The sequence below is a fragment of the Pelodiscus sinensis genome, chromosome 17 (assembly GCF_052426305.1).
Source record: "Pelodiscus sinensis isolate ZL-2025 chromosome 17, ASM5242630v1, whole genome shotgun sequence".
NCBI lineage: Eukaryota > Metazoa > Chordata > Testudines > Trionychidae > Pelodiscus > Pelodiscus sinensis.
In genome coordinates this window covers 8,643,344-8,658,498 of record NC_143068.1, presented here as the reverse complement: position 1 = coordinate 8,658,498, position 15,155 = coordinate 8,643,344, and the positions used below count along the sequence as shown (strand labels likewise).

Sequence of the window (15,155 nt, the reverse complement as noted above, 5' to 3'; positions counted from 1 at the left end):
TTTCCAGCTGAGACTCAGAGATCCTATGTGGTAGGAGATTAGTAATACAGGAGTTTAACTTAACCAATAAGCTGATGCTTATTGGTCCCTGTTAATGGTTAACTCTGCTAGGGTCCTAAGACACAGGTTGGCAGCCAGGACCTTGTGTGTTCTGGGACCATGCCAGCAGCAGAGCCTGCAGTGTAGAGCTGGCGGCTGGGACTCTGGGAGGCCAGGAGCAGAGCCCTTGGGGCCTTGCAGCCCTCCTACCCCTACATCCCCAGGTAAAGCATTAACCACATAACTGATGGAATTTTGATTAGGTACTATTTTTACATCTCTATAGAGTATGTCCTGCTGTTTTCCACCTATGTAAGCTTCCTTTGTTTTCCTCTTCACTGCATGATGGTTGTGTTTACTGCTTAAAGGTAAACTGAGGCTTTGTCTACACTTGGAAGTTTAAAGCACAGCCATGGACAGCAGCACTTCCATGCAGCAAGGTACATGAGCTGGGAGAGCTCTCCCAGGACTCTAGGTAAGCCACCTCCAAGAGGAAGTAGTTTAACAGTGCTAGGAGCCCAGTACATGGGCACTTGAACTTCCTGAGCTGGAGGGAGGGGCAGATTCCACACCCTAGACTGAGAAAGTTACAGCACAGGAAAGTAGCAGCACAGACAAGTCCTAAGGTAACACACATTCCTCCTCTTGTTTGAGGGACCTGATTTCTGCCTGACTGGGCAGGGCACAGTTAACACCATCAAGGGGATCTTAACTTCACATAGAACGTGTGGCCACATGGTAGTAGCATGAACAGGGACCAACAGCAAATTAGGAATGTTAGATATCAGGTAACCACATGAAATCTTTACAGTTACAGACTATATGATAGTCCCCAGGAGTGGGGGCAGCAGCCACTGGGAGTCTGTCCATGAGGAGGGCCAGTTTAAAATCCAGCTTCCCCTGCCTACTGGCCGCCTTGCCACCCCATGCTGCTGTTTCTGATACAGAGGCAGCCACGGAATGGCTGCAGCCAGTCTGCCACGTCCACACTTCCCAAAGGGCAGAGGCTGCTCTGCGGCAGCCTCCCCTGCTCCCCGCCTCCCATAGAGGTAGCAGGGGATGGGGGAGCATGTGGCCTAGAAGATTAACCGATAAACCCAGCTTTATCCATCAATCCATAGCCGACCACACGTTTACATCCCTACGGCAAATTAAGGGTTTTCAAATGAGACGCAGTTTGCACAGATGACTGCCGAGTACAGGGATGTATTCAGTCCCAGCCAGACTCTCTCATGTATCTGGGGAGCTAATGAGGCTGAGCTGCTGGTAGTGAAAAGCATTTGCCAGGCACTGGAGCAGGGGCAGCACTAGGGGAGCTGAGCCGGGGCTAGGAGGTTGCTCACACTGCAGGGCACAGCAGCAGGGGCGGGTTAAACTCTACCCTGCGCCCACCTCCCGTGGTGTTGGTGCTGGAAAGGGTTGCACAGCGAGGGACCCACTGACCCAAACGCGGACCCCTTGGAGCGCTGGAAGCTACAAGCCAGAGGGTAGCGCCCCCCTCCGGGCCGGGCTGCCCAGGACCCGAGGCGGCGCAGGGGCCGGGCGGGCGCTCACCTCGCGGGCCGAGCGGATCTGCCTGCGCACCGCCTCCTTGCAGCTGTAGACGGTCTCCCCGAAGCCGGGCTGGAAAAGCGCCTCCGCGCGGGTGAGGCCGCGGTACGAGCCGCTGGGGAAGAGCGGCCAGCCCAGCTCCAGCGAGGGCGGCTCCACGTCCGAGCGCTCGGGGAAGTAGGTGAGCGAGGAGCCGTCCAGCGAGGGCTCGCCCGCCCCGTCCTCGGCCCCGGCCGGCGGCGCGGCCGCCTGGAGGATGGCCTGGATCTCGGGCTCCGAGAGGAAGCCGGGCACCTTCTCCCGGCGCAGGCAAGCCCGGAACGCGGCGCGGCCGCCGGCCACCAGCTCCTCCAGCGCCAGCCGCTGCGCCTCGCTGTAGAGCTCGGGCGAGCTCGGCTCCCCGCGGGGCCAGCGGCCGGGCGCGTCCTCCAGGCACTGGGACTGGTTCGCCATGGGAGCCGCGGCCCGGGAGGGAGCGGGACCGACAGGGGCAAAACCGCGCGGCTGCCGCGCCGGAGCCTTTTATAGGCGGTTTGAACCCAGCCGGGCAGCCGCGGATTGGGGGGCGCGGCCCCGCCTTCCCGCCCTGGTTGGCCGGCCGCGTTTGAATGTGCCGGGCCGGGCCACCCCTCTGCGCCGGATTCTACTGCCCCGCGTGCTCCCGGGCCCGACCCCGCCGCGAGCTCAGCCCAGTGCGGGCTGCCTGGCCCGGTTTCCCTCCGCCCCTGGCCCTGTCCGCCGCTCCGCTTCTGCACCAGAGTGCAACTTCTTCAGTCAATTGCCCAGGGCCTGCGCCAGCCCGGAGCTGCCAGGCGCAGAGGTGCTGGGCAGGCCCGTACGCAGGAGCTGCAAAAGCACTCCCCCTAGTCCTCCAAGGAAGCATGCTCTGGCGGCCAGGGCAAGGCGGGGCTTGATTTCCCTACTTCCATGGAAGATCATGAAGGTGCATTTATCAAAAAAGCACACATCCCCACAAATTCCTACGTAGGGACCTGCTAGGACTCAGACCGCTGGCATAAATTAAGCACTGAGCTTCAATTAAATGACAAAAGCATCAAATATAACTGCTAGAAGAAAAGGGTGATTGTTCCTGGGTATTTGAGGAGGTACGAAAAGTCCTTGCTCCTATGGCAAGCTGTTTTAAACAGCTTTAGGGGGTTGCCGAGTAAGTCTGTACATGTACAGGATTACCATTAGTGAGGAGTCCACCCTGAGCTCAAAGTGCCATACAACTTTGAAACTGACAGTTAAGGACACTGGACCTCTTCCCATTATCCTAAAAAGCTCACTTGATCACAGGTTGATCTATGCTTACTACATTTCATCCACCAGCCTAGCTCTTTTAGCCAGCTTATTTTGGCAAAGTTCATGGTTGCATCATAAGAGGTCACACATTTAGGCGCACAGTCCAAATAATGGTGGTATACTGTTATACTAACAATAATGCTGTAGATTTCAAACACATTAAAACAGTAAATGAAGACCCCCATCTGCAGTTCCTGGTATTATCAAAAGAAATTTAATATATTTTTAAATAAAAAAGTTCAGTCATTCTATTAAAGACACTTAGAAGTCAGATGCTAATACTGTCATACGTATCTTGTTGGCATGAGATTTATATACACTCAGATTTAATCTGTTGCTTCAACATGTTAAGAAACCATCTTTTCATTCTTATAGTAGCAATATGAAGTTAATTCCATACAATATCAAATATCTTTTTAAAAAGTTTTAAATATATTACTCTGATTGCCAAAATGCCATTTTATACACAAAAGCTGCAAATACAATATACAGTTCTCTTATATTATTTTTCACATAAAATACATTTTGTCAAGTTTTATTTATATATCATTTACTACAGCTCAATGGAGTCATGAATTATTGCAGAGGACTGGGCAGCCTTTTGACATGTCCTAGATATGCAGCAGCCGAACCTAGCTGTACAAGGCCTACAGAACCCAACGAAGTTAGTTTACTGCTTCTTTCTCCTGGAAAAACTGAAAAAATTGCCATTTAGGTTCTGGGAAGTCAGATACGGTCCAATTAGAGGTGCATCTGCACTGGCTGTTTGAAAACGTCTTCACTGGTGCAGGTGGGAGTGGTAGTTTACACAGGTTAGGCAAGGAACTGAACACCACATAGTGAAAATGCCTGACTTCTTTTTGCTAGTTCGTCCACCATTGCTATCACCAATAGAACCAGAACCGTGGAGAATAGTAAGCTCCAAGTTTGCAGTAGCAGATGCACCTGCAAAGAATCCAATCATGTTCTTCCTGTGTAGGCAACTATATTAGCAGCTTTACCTGTGTGAAGACAGCAGGATCAAGCCTGGAAACTTCAGTAACTCCAAATCCCATTCTACAGCATTAGAAAAATTACAGTGTCTTGTAGTAATGGAGTACATCTTGTGGTACTATAATTGTGTTTGGGCACTTACTGTACAACACTGTAATACTTTGAGGAACAAATGTGATGTGCCAATTTCTGTTCACACACAAAGGACTTGGATTTCATTTTGCACTCATATGATCTGAGCAAACTAAAGCTAACCCGGTGTTTTTGCCTTACAGAAATTTTCATTTACAAATCAGCCAGTTATTAGCAAGACAATACTTCAGGAAGAACATTTTAGAGCTCATACTGCTTGCCCCAGAGCTGAAGAAAAATAAAGCTTTTAAAGTTGGCAGCAGACTCAGTGTTGGAATCAAGTCACTGCTAGCAGACAGGAACCAGAGATGAAACTCAGATGTATGCCAGACCTAAATATAACCTTCCATATTCCCCTCTCTATACCAGTGAACCAAAACCAACCTCTCCTGGTGCTGTACATCTAAGGTTTGATCATGGTCCCAAATTAACAAAACTAGAACGTTTATTCCAGGTATCACAGAACTGCTGAAAATTTGTTTTATTTCAATTCAAATACAAGTGTGTGTGTGTGGGGGGGGGGGGGGGCTCTATTTCTTCTCACTGGAAAAGCAGAGATGCAGGAACAAAAGAAGCAAAATCTGCAACTCAAATTGAACAATTTTCATAGGAAGTCGATGAAGCCCAAGAAGAAGAAAAAAAGAGATTTTCTTCTGAAAAGCCATTTTGTCAAAACAATTGAGCCAATTGTACAGAGTAGTTGCATTCTCGTAGCCAGGTGCACTTAAGCTATTTTTAGCCAGCATGGTAGTATCTACATGTACCCAGAGACAAGGGAGAACCCCATAATGTAGCCTGACACCAATTAAGCCACTGAGATCTGCTCAAGAATAGTTCTAGTGCTTCCCTACATGGGCTAGTCTGATTTCAGTAGATGACTGATAGTTTTTCCAACGCAGAGCGCTGGGGGAATAGATGCCCAACATCAAGCTGAAGTGTGCTAAGAATAAGGCGTATGCAATTGAGATAGTAAGTGCTTACTTCTACTGCAAACTTGTCAGTGAAAAGTCTGTTTGCATTAAAAAAAATTCGTCAACCCCACTGGGTATTGTCCTGTCTCATTATTGCTATTTACCAGAACTCTCCCTGTGATCATCCCTTCCTTCCCTAACATGGGATTCTCTGCCCTGTGTAACACATCAGGGCCCAAGCTAGAAAACTAGACCCAAACCTTTGGAGGAAATTCAGATCAAGGCCAAGCTCTAGGAGCTTGGTTGGGACAACAAATTCCAACAGGAAAGGTTGGAAGTGAGATCCAAACTGCATAGTTCAAGCCCATCTCTAACTGTTAATGGTCTATTGCTAGGAGTGTTGCTTGGCTGCATCAAGAACAGGCAAAGACTGCTCCCAGGCACTATTATGCATCTGAAGGTGGTCCTTCACCATGGCAACTGGAGCTCTCTCCAGCTCACTATTAGCTTACTAGCAGCACTAGAGCCTAATGCATGATGAAGGTTTGCATGCAGTTACGCTGTGCCCACACAGTGCTCTGGCGGTGGTCACTGGCTTCAACCTCCTCAGAAGTTTGGGGAAGGGCAGAATTGAAATTTATACTCTGGGCTTATGTCTAAGAAAGATGGAGTCTGATCTGCTTCCCTGCTGTCACTCAGATTTTAACAGAGGCAGGCTGCCTTTGCCTACAAGGGAATATGTATGAAGGAGAAGACTGTACACCAAAGAGGCTGAGCCAAACAGTTGTGTAGGCTTATAGGGGAACAGAGCTCGAATGGTGTGGCCACGAACAGAGTGCTAAAAGATTTTTTTCTGTTAACCTAAATGCTAGACATGCAAATCCTCACACTGTTTCTATTCTCAACAGCTTTTTAGTGGCACTAAAAACTCGAGCAAAATAGTTGAGTATCTACTATTGTACACCACAGAATAAAGGAAGCATCCTGCTGGATTGGCAATATGTCTTCAGAAGTGCCAGTGCATCAGTTCTACCCATGAAAACCTGCATTTGCATCTACCAAATAAATACCTGCAGATGGATTAAATCCCCATTTTGTGCTCAGTTATCCATTCAGTACTTACTAGTCCCACTTCGCACACAAGTTTAAGTTGTCTATGCCCTGCCCATGTATGCTGGTGTCCCATGGCCATTGAGGTCTTCGAGCCAGCAACTCCCTTACACCCTTCTATGAAAACTTATCCCAAGCTTCAAATTGATTCACATCCTTAAGTAGCCATGGAAAGGAACTTAGATTGACTGTCCCATTCACAAATTGCTCCATGCAATAAAGGTTATTACTGTCATGGTGCAGCCCCTGGAACATCCATTAATTTTGGGCTCTTCTCCCATCTGAGTGGAGATAAAAGACACTACATGAGACCCCCATCAGACAGCTAATGAGAAAGTTATCACCAAGATAATATCTGCAGCCCCAGAGCTAGAAGAGCCACATTAAGCAGCTCTAAGGCCAATGTTACGATTCCAATGTCACAGTAGCCCAATTAAGGGAATATTTGTGCAATTTAGAGCACCTCGTACTTCTTCTCCTCCCCTGACAGAAAAGTCACTGTTGCTTAGGAGACATCACAGCATTAGCTGGAATGATGAAATCCTGGAATTTCACATTAAACCAAGGTGACAGTGCTATTTATCTAAATTACTGGATTAATACTGCTTTCGTGTAACAACCACTGTCACGGAGATGTAAAGCCTGGCACTCCTTTCACCGGTATAATCTGACTTCAGTGGAGTTGTTTCTGATTTACAGCTGGTAAGAGTGAGAAGAAACCAGACATGGCCTGATATCTCTCACTGGGAAGGCAGCTAACAACTGTTCAGAGTTTGGCACAGGCCATAACTGATGTGTAGCAGTGCCAGCTAATTCTGCTCCAGCAATTCTCATTCGAGCGGGGTCAAGGGGAGTAATGGCCTACTCCCAAGACCTGGTTGAATGGGAAAAGAACATACAAGAGCTGGGGGAAAGGAAACACCATTCAAGTTCAATCAATGCAGCAACAGACATTCAAGGCAGCCAGGGCACCAAGAAATAGAACAGAAATTGCAGGGAGGCCCCTTGGAAATGAATTGGAGTGTCAGGCAAGATCCCTGGAGTAATGGAGAGGAGTGGCTGGGTATGTTATTAAATACATTAGGAAAAAGTGCCTTCACTGTAACGTGCTTTTAGAAATCTGACCTGACTTTCTATTCCCTATCCCAAAATTCTCTTCATTTAGGGAGAAAATCGAACAGGAGGATAGGTGGACTCTCAGAGCCCAGAAGACTAAACCGTCAGCCTGAGAAGAAGTGCCAAGACCTGCAGATACAGCCTGGCACCTTTCTTGGGGTAACATGCTCATCACTGCTTGGAAGGCAAACGCTGAATTGTACAATGTCCTGTCTTCTCCAGCAGAGGGCGAGATGGCCCCAAATCTCTGTGCCACAGGATATGGCACTGCTGACATAGGCTCCATTAAAAAACGTGCTACCTCAAATTCTACTCTAAGGTAAACAAAGCCAGGAGTGTGAGAGACCCCAAGAGAGCCCCATATGCTGCTTGTACCTCATGGAGCATCTCTGCCTTTGGCTCTTGCTTCCTCTCTCCCCATATAAGCATAGTGCAACTGTGGTACCCACCCACCACTGTCAAAATGCTCCCCCGCCTCCATCCAGTATCACACCACATGTCTCACTAACACACTGCTAGGCTCCCCTGTAGAGATGAACAGTGCTTCTGGTTGTGAGATGGCTGCACTAACATCCTGCTTCATCTTTATGCCAGAACAGAATACTTTAGCAGCCAGAAAGAAGATGATGGATGGAAGCTGCATGGTCTAGGGCAGATCCTTAGCTGCAGTGTAGATACAGTGATTCTATCCAGTAATGGTTCAAGGTGGCATCAGATACCCAAACAATCCTGCCTTTTTTAAAATTTGGGGCCTAAGCTTCACCTACGAGACAAGCATTCAAAGATGGAGGCTGTGTGCAATGGCCCTTTGTGCAGACAAATATGTTGTAGATGCAACTGAAAACATTTTTGAATATTTTGCCGGTTTATCCTGGAATCATGTTCATTTCTCTAGAGCTGACACGCCCCTGACAAGTACTGTTTTCCTGCTCCCACTATTCAGGTGAGGGCTCTGCTCCCTTAGGAACAATTGCAGGAATTGGCCAGCCAATCACACACCCCGTGTTATAACAAGCCACAGATTCCTCAAATGCAACCTGGCACACATTTAACACATGCTACCCCAAAACACTGTTGTTGGCTTCCTGTCCATCAGAGCTTCACTAGACTACTCCCAAAGTCACTACTACATGCTGCTGGGGGATGGCTTTTGCTTACTGAAATAAGCTATTTTCTCTCTCATACAAGGTAACTATTCACATACAAAAATGATGAAACCTAGTGAGACAGGAGATTTTTCTATGCCATTTTTAGCGAAGCAGGTATTTCTTTGCCCTTCTTGCCTAATTTAAGGAGAGCTCTGAGGTTCTGGAAATCCAAAAGCCCTCAGCTAGTGCAGGAGACACAGAAAGCAACAGAACCATTCTAGTTTTTAAGCCAAGTGAAGCATCGAGAGTAAAGCAGCAGCACCAATAGGGAAGGTGACATTGTTAAAAGTGAATGGATTTCACTAACCTAAGGGTCTCAGTAATACAAGTAATTTGTTTCTAGCCCATTGCTGAACCTTTCACTCAGCATTTTATTGCAGACGTTTCTTCTACTGGATTTCCATCTCTCAAACCTGATGGTACCGCACAGCCCTGGATTGCAATTCGAGCGGGCCACACACTGGCCTGCAGCATTTGACAGGGGCTGCCATAACGCAGGCATCACACAACTTCCCCAAGTACAAGCACTGGTGAAATGCTCAGCTTCACCTTCATGCAAAGCAAATGAAACACACCAAAGACTCCAAGTCTGCTCTTGCAATCCCTGGGCTGTTTGCACAAATGCAGGGAGCTAACCACACACACTCAGGGGGTACACCTGTCACATCCACGAGGGAGAGGCAGGCCCAGCGGGTCACATTCCACAAGCTTGGGGGCTCCCACCAGAAACGGAGGACTCCATGTCAGATGGTTTTGCCTTTCAAAGACCCTTCATGCTTTAGAGCGGGGAGCCCCCAATGTACCTTTCACAACGTGTAGTTCATTTCTTCCCTGTGGGCCACACGCTTCCAGCCTTACTCCTTTGACTGCAGCGGGTTACTGTCAGGCTAAGGTACTATTCAAAGATGAACGACTGGCACCATTAAGTCCTCTGTAACTCAACGGAGGTCTCTCCATGTGGGGATGGAAACAGCCCGTCCTCAGTAATAAAGCCAATCTGGCCATCCACTTTTGATCTCCTCTGCAGTGAGCTATCGATGACGTTAGGAAATCCTGCAGCACCCGTGCACTTTCTCTTCCATTTCCTCCATGGGAGCTTTGAATTTCAGGAGAGGGGGATCACCACTGGACGCTGTGTAATAAACTGAATTCCCATTGGAGCTGTAAGGAGAAGTCCTGGAATCAATCAGGTGCTCCGTGCCCTCACCCCCATTCTCAATTGCCCCACCCGTATTGGTGCCAAAGTGGGTGCTGATGAAGGGGTGGTTGAGCAGTTTAGCTGCAGCCCGCTGCCGCTTCAGTTCAGAAAGAGTTTGATGGCTGCGCTCCTTGTAGCCACCCCAGATTTGCTGAGAGTCAGGGCTGCTGGGGCTGCTGTAGGGAAGTGCCTGGCTTGCACTATAGTCTGGAGCTGTGTGCATTTTCCAGACGTCCCCGTTGGAAACTGAGTAGTGGTAAGTGCTGGCCGTTGCCCTGAGTCCATTCTGGAGGGAGGGTTCAGAGTCACTCTGGATGCTTTTGGTAGCTAGCTCAGAAAGGAGCATAGAATTCTCCAGCACTGAATTCTGTAATGAGAAAACATTAACGAGAAGCAGCTCCCATTGTAGGATTCGTGCCTTTTATGGCTTCCTTTTAACCCATTCCCGCAGCCAAACAGTAGCAGTAAAGGGGTGAAATTAACTATCTCTTGGCCCTATTTTTTCATTAACGTGTGAACTTTAAAGTCTGTCTGGAACAGTTAAATGTTAACACAGAAAGACAGTTCCACATTTGTCGTCTTTTTTTTAAAAACAAGGCAATTAAACGCAAAAATCTTGTGTTACTACAATAGGATAGTAGCTTAATTATATACGGACAACCAGAGAGCATGAGATCAAGTTATTCTAGAAAAATTAGCCCACCTCCCTTACATCTACGTATCTTTGATTACTTGTGTACTGAATGTACACGATAACACAGTGTTATAGGAGCTTTTGCAATTGCTTGACTTCTGCGGCCAGATTCTGGCCTCATTTATTTTGTTGTAAATCCTACATCATCCCTTTCCCTTCCAGGACAGTAGTCCTGGTATACATCAGCAAAGCTGGGACTAGAATCTGGCCCTGTGTTGAAATGTATGACCTTAATATTGCCATTACCATAACCTAGAGTCACACTCAGCACCCATCACCAGAGTGTCCAAGTGCCCATAACCAACATGCCCCTTCACAACTCTGGCTGGAGACTCTTTATGAATTTTGACAGGAAACTAGAATGCCAGTTTGGTTTCTTACTGGATCTGTGTTCTCTTGGTCGGATCGAGCCTCTCTGATTTCTCCAGCATAGCCTGAGTTTCTCTGTTCTTCTGCTGCTCCCAATTGCTGCCAGACAAAGGCCTCCTTCTCATACTCCTTCCTGTAAAGGTTGGTTCGATCTGAAAGACTCGCCCGCCTTACCACCTTTCTGAAGGAGAGAAGCAGGGAGCAGAGACTTTAGCAAGATGGGCAATGAGGGAGCTCCTCTTCCCATGATAACTCTTTCACATTCTCTTTGCACTTTATAACATCTTCCTTCAGTGTCTAGGACAGTGGAGAAATTAACTTAACGTTTCTTACAGGTACTGTCCTATTGCAACCCAGGTCCCTGCCAGCTCTTTCAATAGCTCCCTGCTGGCTTTTGCTGCAGCTCAGCCAGCTATTGCGGGAACTGCACACCAGTGTGCACCTGCTTAGTTTCCCTTCTGGTCTAGGAGAATGTTACGAACATGAGTTAAGCCGCTGAGCAGCCATGGGCAGTAAAAAGGTCCCTACTCCCACATTACAGGGAAGAAAGGGAAAGGGAAGCTTTGGGCTCACAAGACAAGATCTCACATACAGCTCTGCTAGTGGACAGCTTTCCACCCAGCCTCCCTTGGGGTGCTTTGTTTTGTTCTAGGAAAGGACCTGTGGACTGGTCCAGTGGGATTCTATGGGCCAGAGCTTAAAAACTACTATTCTACATTCACAGAGAAAATAAACATTCTAAGTAGAGCGTGTGTTCAGTCACAACTTGCAGAAGTGAAGCATGGGTTTGTCTTTGTTGCCCACAGCTATTCGTCCACTTTCCCCATCTCCAGTCATTAAAGCTGCCATGCATGAGAAGATCTTTTGAAAGCATTACAAGATGGCACAAATACCAATAATTTATGAGGTGGGAATCTCCCCTGTTATCTGCTGTTTTCCAGCAGCACCTGCTGCACTGCGCCATGGAGAGTACTTTTCCAGAAGCAGCTCGATATCCCAAAACAAGGTCACTGGACAGCCAGCCCAGTTTCAGCCTCTTAGAGAGTCCACTGACCTTCACAACAGCTATCTTTGGATCGGATTACACTGAATATTGGGTATTCTGCTTTCAGGTTTGGTACAGCAAAGGTGCTCTTCACTTTAGCATGTGGCATGATCTGTGGGAATATCAGCTTCGCACTCACCCTCGGCTTCCCGTGCTGGAGGTCCTCCGGCTGAGGGAGGACTTGTGCCTCATCTGAGATTTCATGATCACATCGTGCTTATGTTTCAGCTCCAGCAGTAACACTTTGAACTCCTCTTCTTCACACAAATCTAAGGAGCACACAAACCAAACCAAGCCATGAGCTAATGTGACACACTCAGCTGAACAGAACAAGGTTTAGAATCGGGCCACAGAAAACCAGGATAATAAAACCCATGTTCTTCGGGCTGCACAAAGTACAGGCCTGTACGCAAGACAGGGTGAGCGCAAAGGGTGCAAAAGCATCCTCATGGTCCCTCAATTAAGCACGCTCTGGCTGGCCAGGGGAAGGTTGAGGCTGATCTCCCCGCTTACTTGGGCAACCATGGGAGGCGCATTCACACCCTTGCAGTCCACATTTACCAAAAAAAAGCACCCCCTACAGAAATTCCTGCATAAGGGCCTGGCATGAGTGTTGTGAGTATAAGGATACGTCCTTTTTTCTACCTGTAGCCATACTGGAAGCCTACATCCTTTGTCTGCAGTCAGATTGAAAGAGCAGCAGCCCATTATGGCTATGTCTAGACTGCAGGCTTCTTTCAAAGAGGCTCTTTCGAAAGCATCTTTCGAAAGAGCCTCTTTCGAAAGATCGCGTCTAGACTGCAGGCGGATCTTTCGAAAGAGAAATCCGCTTTTTCGAAAGAGAGCACCCAGCGAGTCTGGATGCTCTCTTTCGAAGACGGCCTCTTTACATTGAAGAACGCCTTCTTTCGAAAGAGGAACTTTCGAAAGAAGGCGTTCTTCCTCGTAAATTGAGGTTTACTGCCATCGAAAGAAAAGCCGCGTTCTTTCGAAATAATTCCGAAAGAACGCGGCTTGAGTCTGGACGCAGGGGAAGTTCTTTCGAAAAAAGGCTACTTTTTTCGAAAGAACCCCTGAGTCTGGACATGGCCTATGTGAAAAGCAGGAATTCACATCTTCATTCTATCTAAATTGCATTAAAATAGCATAATATCAGGCTGTAAAGGAGATCGGTCCTAATGAGAACCAATATCACCAAAGAAACAGATCTTAAGATGGTTAAAGTAAACTCAGTTTGAACGCATTCTCTCGGACAAGAAACTACTTATCAAGAGCTGGGGTTGTGAAATCCTCATTTCTTCATTGTTCTATCCTTATGGATCCCATTTCCCTGTTGTATGACTTCTGCCTGGTTTTTTGTTCCTGTCTGATTATAACTGACAGAAGGTGTAAATCAATTAAGGAAGTGGGATATAATTGGTTAGGGAATTATGTAACAATATGCTAGGATTGGTTAGTAAAATGTTAGTAAAATAACTGGTTAAAGCATAGCTAAGCACAACTCAGGTTTCACTATATAAACTGGGACCCAAAAGGAAGTGCTTTGGGAACCAACTCCAGGACACAGCTCCAAGATCAGAGCTGCCAGCCCTCAACCCTGTGCCACTGACTTGGTGCAGAAACAGGTATCCCCTAGATGGACCTGATCCTGACCGGCCATCACGAAAAGTTCATCAGTTTTATTGGGAGTGATGAGCACTGTGTGCTTAGCGTGGCCATTCCGGTTTATGGTGATTGTTACTGAACAGAGGTAAAGTGGGACATTACTACCAAAGGTCAAATGTCACTGGTCAAAGACCTCACAAACCCAGAGAGTGAAAAGGTTACATCTGAGCCCTAGGAGCAGAGAAGAGGAGGTGCCAATATTGAGGTTACACCTGAGCCCTGGAAACAGGTACGGGGGGGTGCCCCTAGAGTATGTGAATGACAGAAAATTGTGTGCGGGTAACAATGCAAGGGAACAAAAAGCAGCAAAACGTTCAATTCTGCAGCAGGCAGGCCTGAATATGGGGAGGCCACGTGGGCAAGATCTTCAGGAGCAGAAATAATGTTTTCAAAAGCACTGCAGTGATTGAGGCACTTACATGCTGAAGTTCCATTGAGTTTCAATGGAATTTATACTTTTAAGTCAATTGAAAAAAATCAGCTTTTAGTGCTTTTAAAAATATCACCCCTCCAGCAGGCTCCGAGGCACCACGGTTCCTTTCTTAGCTCTTTAGAGAAAATCCAGGGATTTAGCCAAGATCCAAAATACCCTGACAAGGGAGAGAATCAGAACTCACCTATTGGCATCTCATCAAAGGCCGTCCTGGCACTCAGGCTGGCCCCATGGGACACCAGCAACTCTGCCATCTGCATCTGCAGCAAGGGAAAGAAAGTCATATTCACAGCCCTGGTTTGGGTGATCAGTAGCTGCAAGGGTCAAAAGCAAGCTATGGAGCAGAAGGGTGCATGATTCATGGACACAAGAATCCCCGACTGCACTAGTGGCGGTATGAGTGATGTCCAGGCAAGATACTAGGCACAGCTCCTACCAATTCAACCAATGGGCAATTTCCCATCAGCTCGTCCAGGGACAGCTGCTCACTTAGAATCACCAGGATCTTAGTGGGGCTCTCAGCTTAAATACCACCTACATCCAGTAAGTCCAACCCATGGCCGAGGGGTACCACAATTGAAGTAAATCCACTCTATATCTAATGCCAGGATGGCACTGTGTCCATCTGCAATGAACTCCAGCACATATACACCAAGGAATGGTACTAGCAGACAGTGTCCAGAAACGTAGGAGATGGAGGAAAAAAATACCAGGAGCAAATCAATTTCTTCTCTGTACATGCATAGGCTGAGATCACATTGCAACCCTCCAACACTGGGAAAGTGAGATTCCCGGCTCCTGCACTCATTTCTACCGTTGGGACTCTAAAGCTGTAACATGGATGTCTAAAAAGGCTGGTTTAGGTCTTTAAGGCTTTCTGAGCTCTGTATAATTGGTGAGTAGGCCCCCAGCTTTACAGGTGGAGGGACACAAGAAACAGCCTCAATGACATTTTTCACAGCATTCAAAAACCATCCTAAAGAGTAGTTTTCCAAGCCAGGCCATATGCAAAATTCTGGACGATGCACTGGTGGGGGTTACTAAGGCTTTACTGGCATTTGTTCGAACTAGTCGTGTCACATAATACACTTCCTCTCCTTGTCCCACTAGAACACCTGGGTTGGTATAAAGGGAGTATGCAGTCTCTGGCCAGGACACTTGTAGTCCACCTTGAAATGTTGCCCCAGGCTCCCACTGATGCGAACCAGCCACACAAAGTAGACTTGCAACAAAAAAGTTTACCTGTCCCCAGAAAGCAGCAGCATGAAGAGGTTCCCAGCCATCCCAGTCCTGGATGTCAAGCCGTGCTCCATGGTCTAGAAGCATCTCAGCTGCATGCAGGTAGCCATTAGCCCCAGCTATGTGCAGCTAAGAGACCAGGAACAGAGAGTATGAATTGCTGCCTAAGGCTCATGAACTTCCTTCTTCACCAAGTAACCCAGGTGA

At 47.5% G+C, this 15,155-nt stretch overlaps 2 protein-coding genes across 2 annotated transcripts in view; both read right to left on the bottom strand.

Moving 5' to 3' along the window:
- The window catches only part of LOC102445795 (scaffolding CK1 anchoring protein D-like), a 29,571-nt gene extending 27,116 nt beyond the window's left edge, over positions 1–2,455 (bottom strand). The window contains exon 1 of the mRNA XM_075901336.2: positions 1,594–2,455. Within this exon, the coding sequence (XP_075757451.2) occupies positions 1,594–2,043 (450 nt within the window). The 5' untranslated portion in view covers positions 2,044–2,455. The remainder of the gene's footprint in view (positions 1–1,593) is intronic.
- A 631-nt stretch (positions 2,456–3,086) lies between these two features.
- Positions 3,087–15,155, bottom strand: part of PPP1R16B (protein phosphatase 1 regulatory subunit 16B) — a 101,479-nt gene continuing 89,410 nt past the window's right edge. The window contains exons 7-11 of the mRNA XM_075901331.2: positions 14,952–15,077; positions 13,894–13,969; positions 11,751–11,880; positions 10,579–10,747; positions 3,087–9,870 (exon numbers count right to left, since the gene is read on the bottom strand). Coding sequence (XP_075757446.1) covers positions 9,349–9,870; positions 10,579–10,747; positions 11,751–11,880; positions 13,894–13,969; positions 14,952–15,077 — 1,023 coding nt within the window. The 3' untranslated portion in view covers positions 3,087–9,348. The remainder of the gene's footprint in view (positions 9,871–10,578; positions 10,748–11,750; positions 11,881–13,893; positions 13,970–14,951; positions 15,078–15,155) is intronic.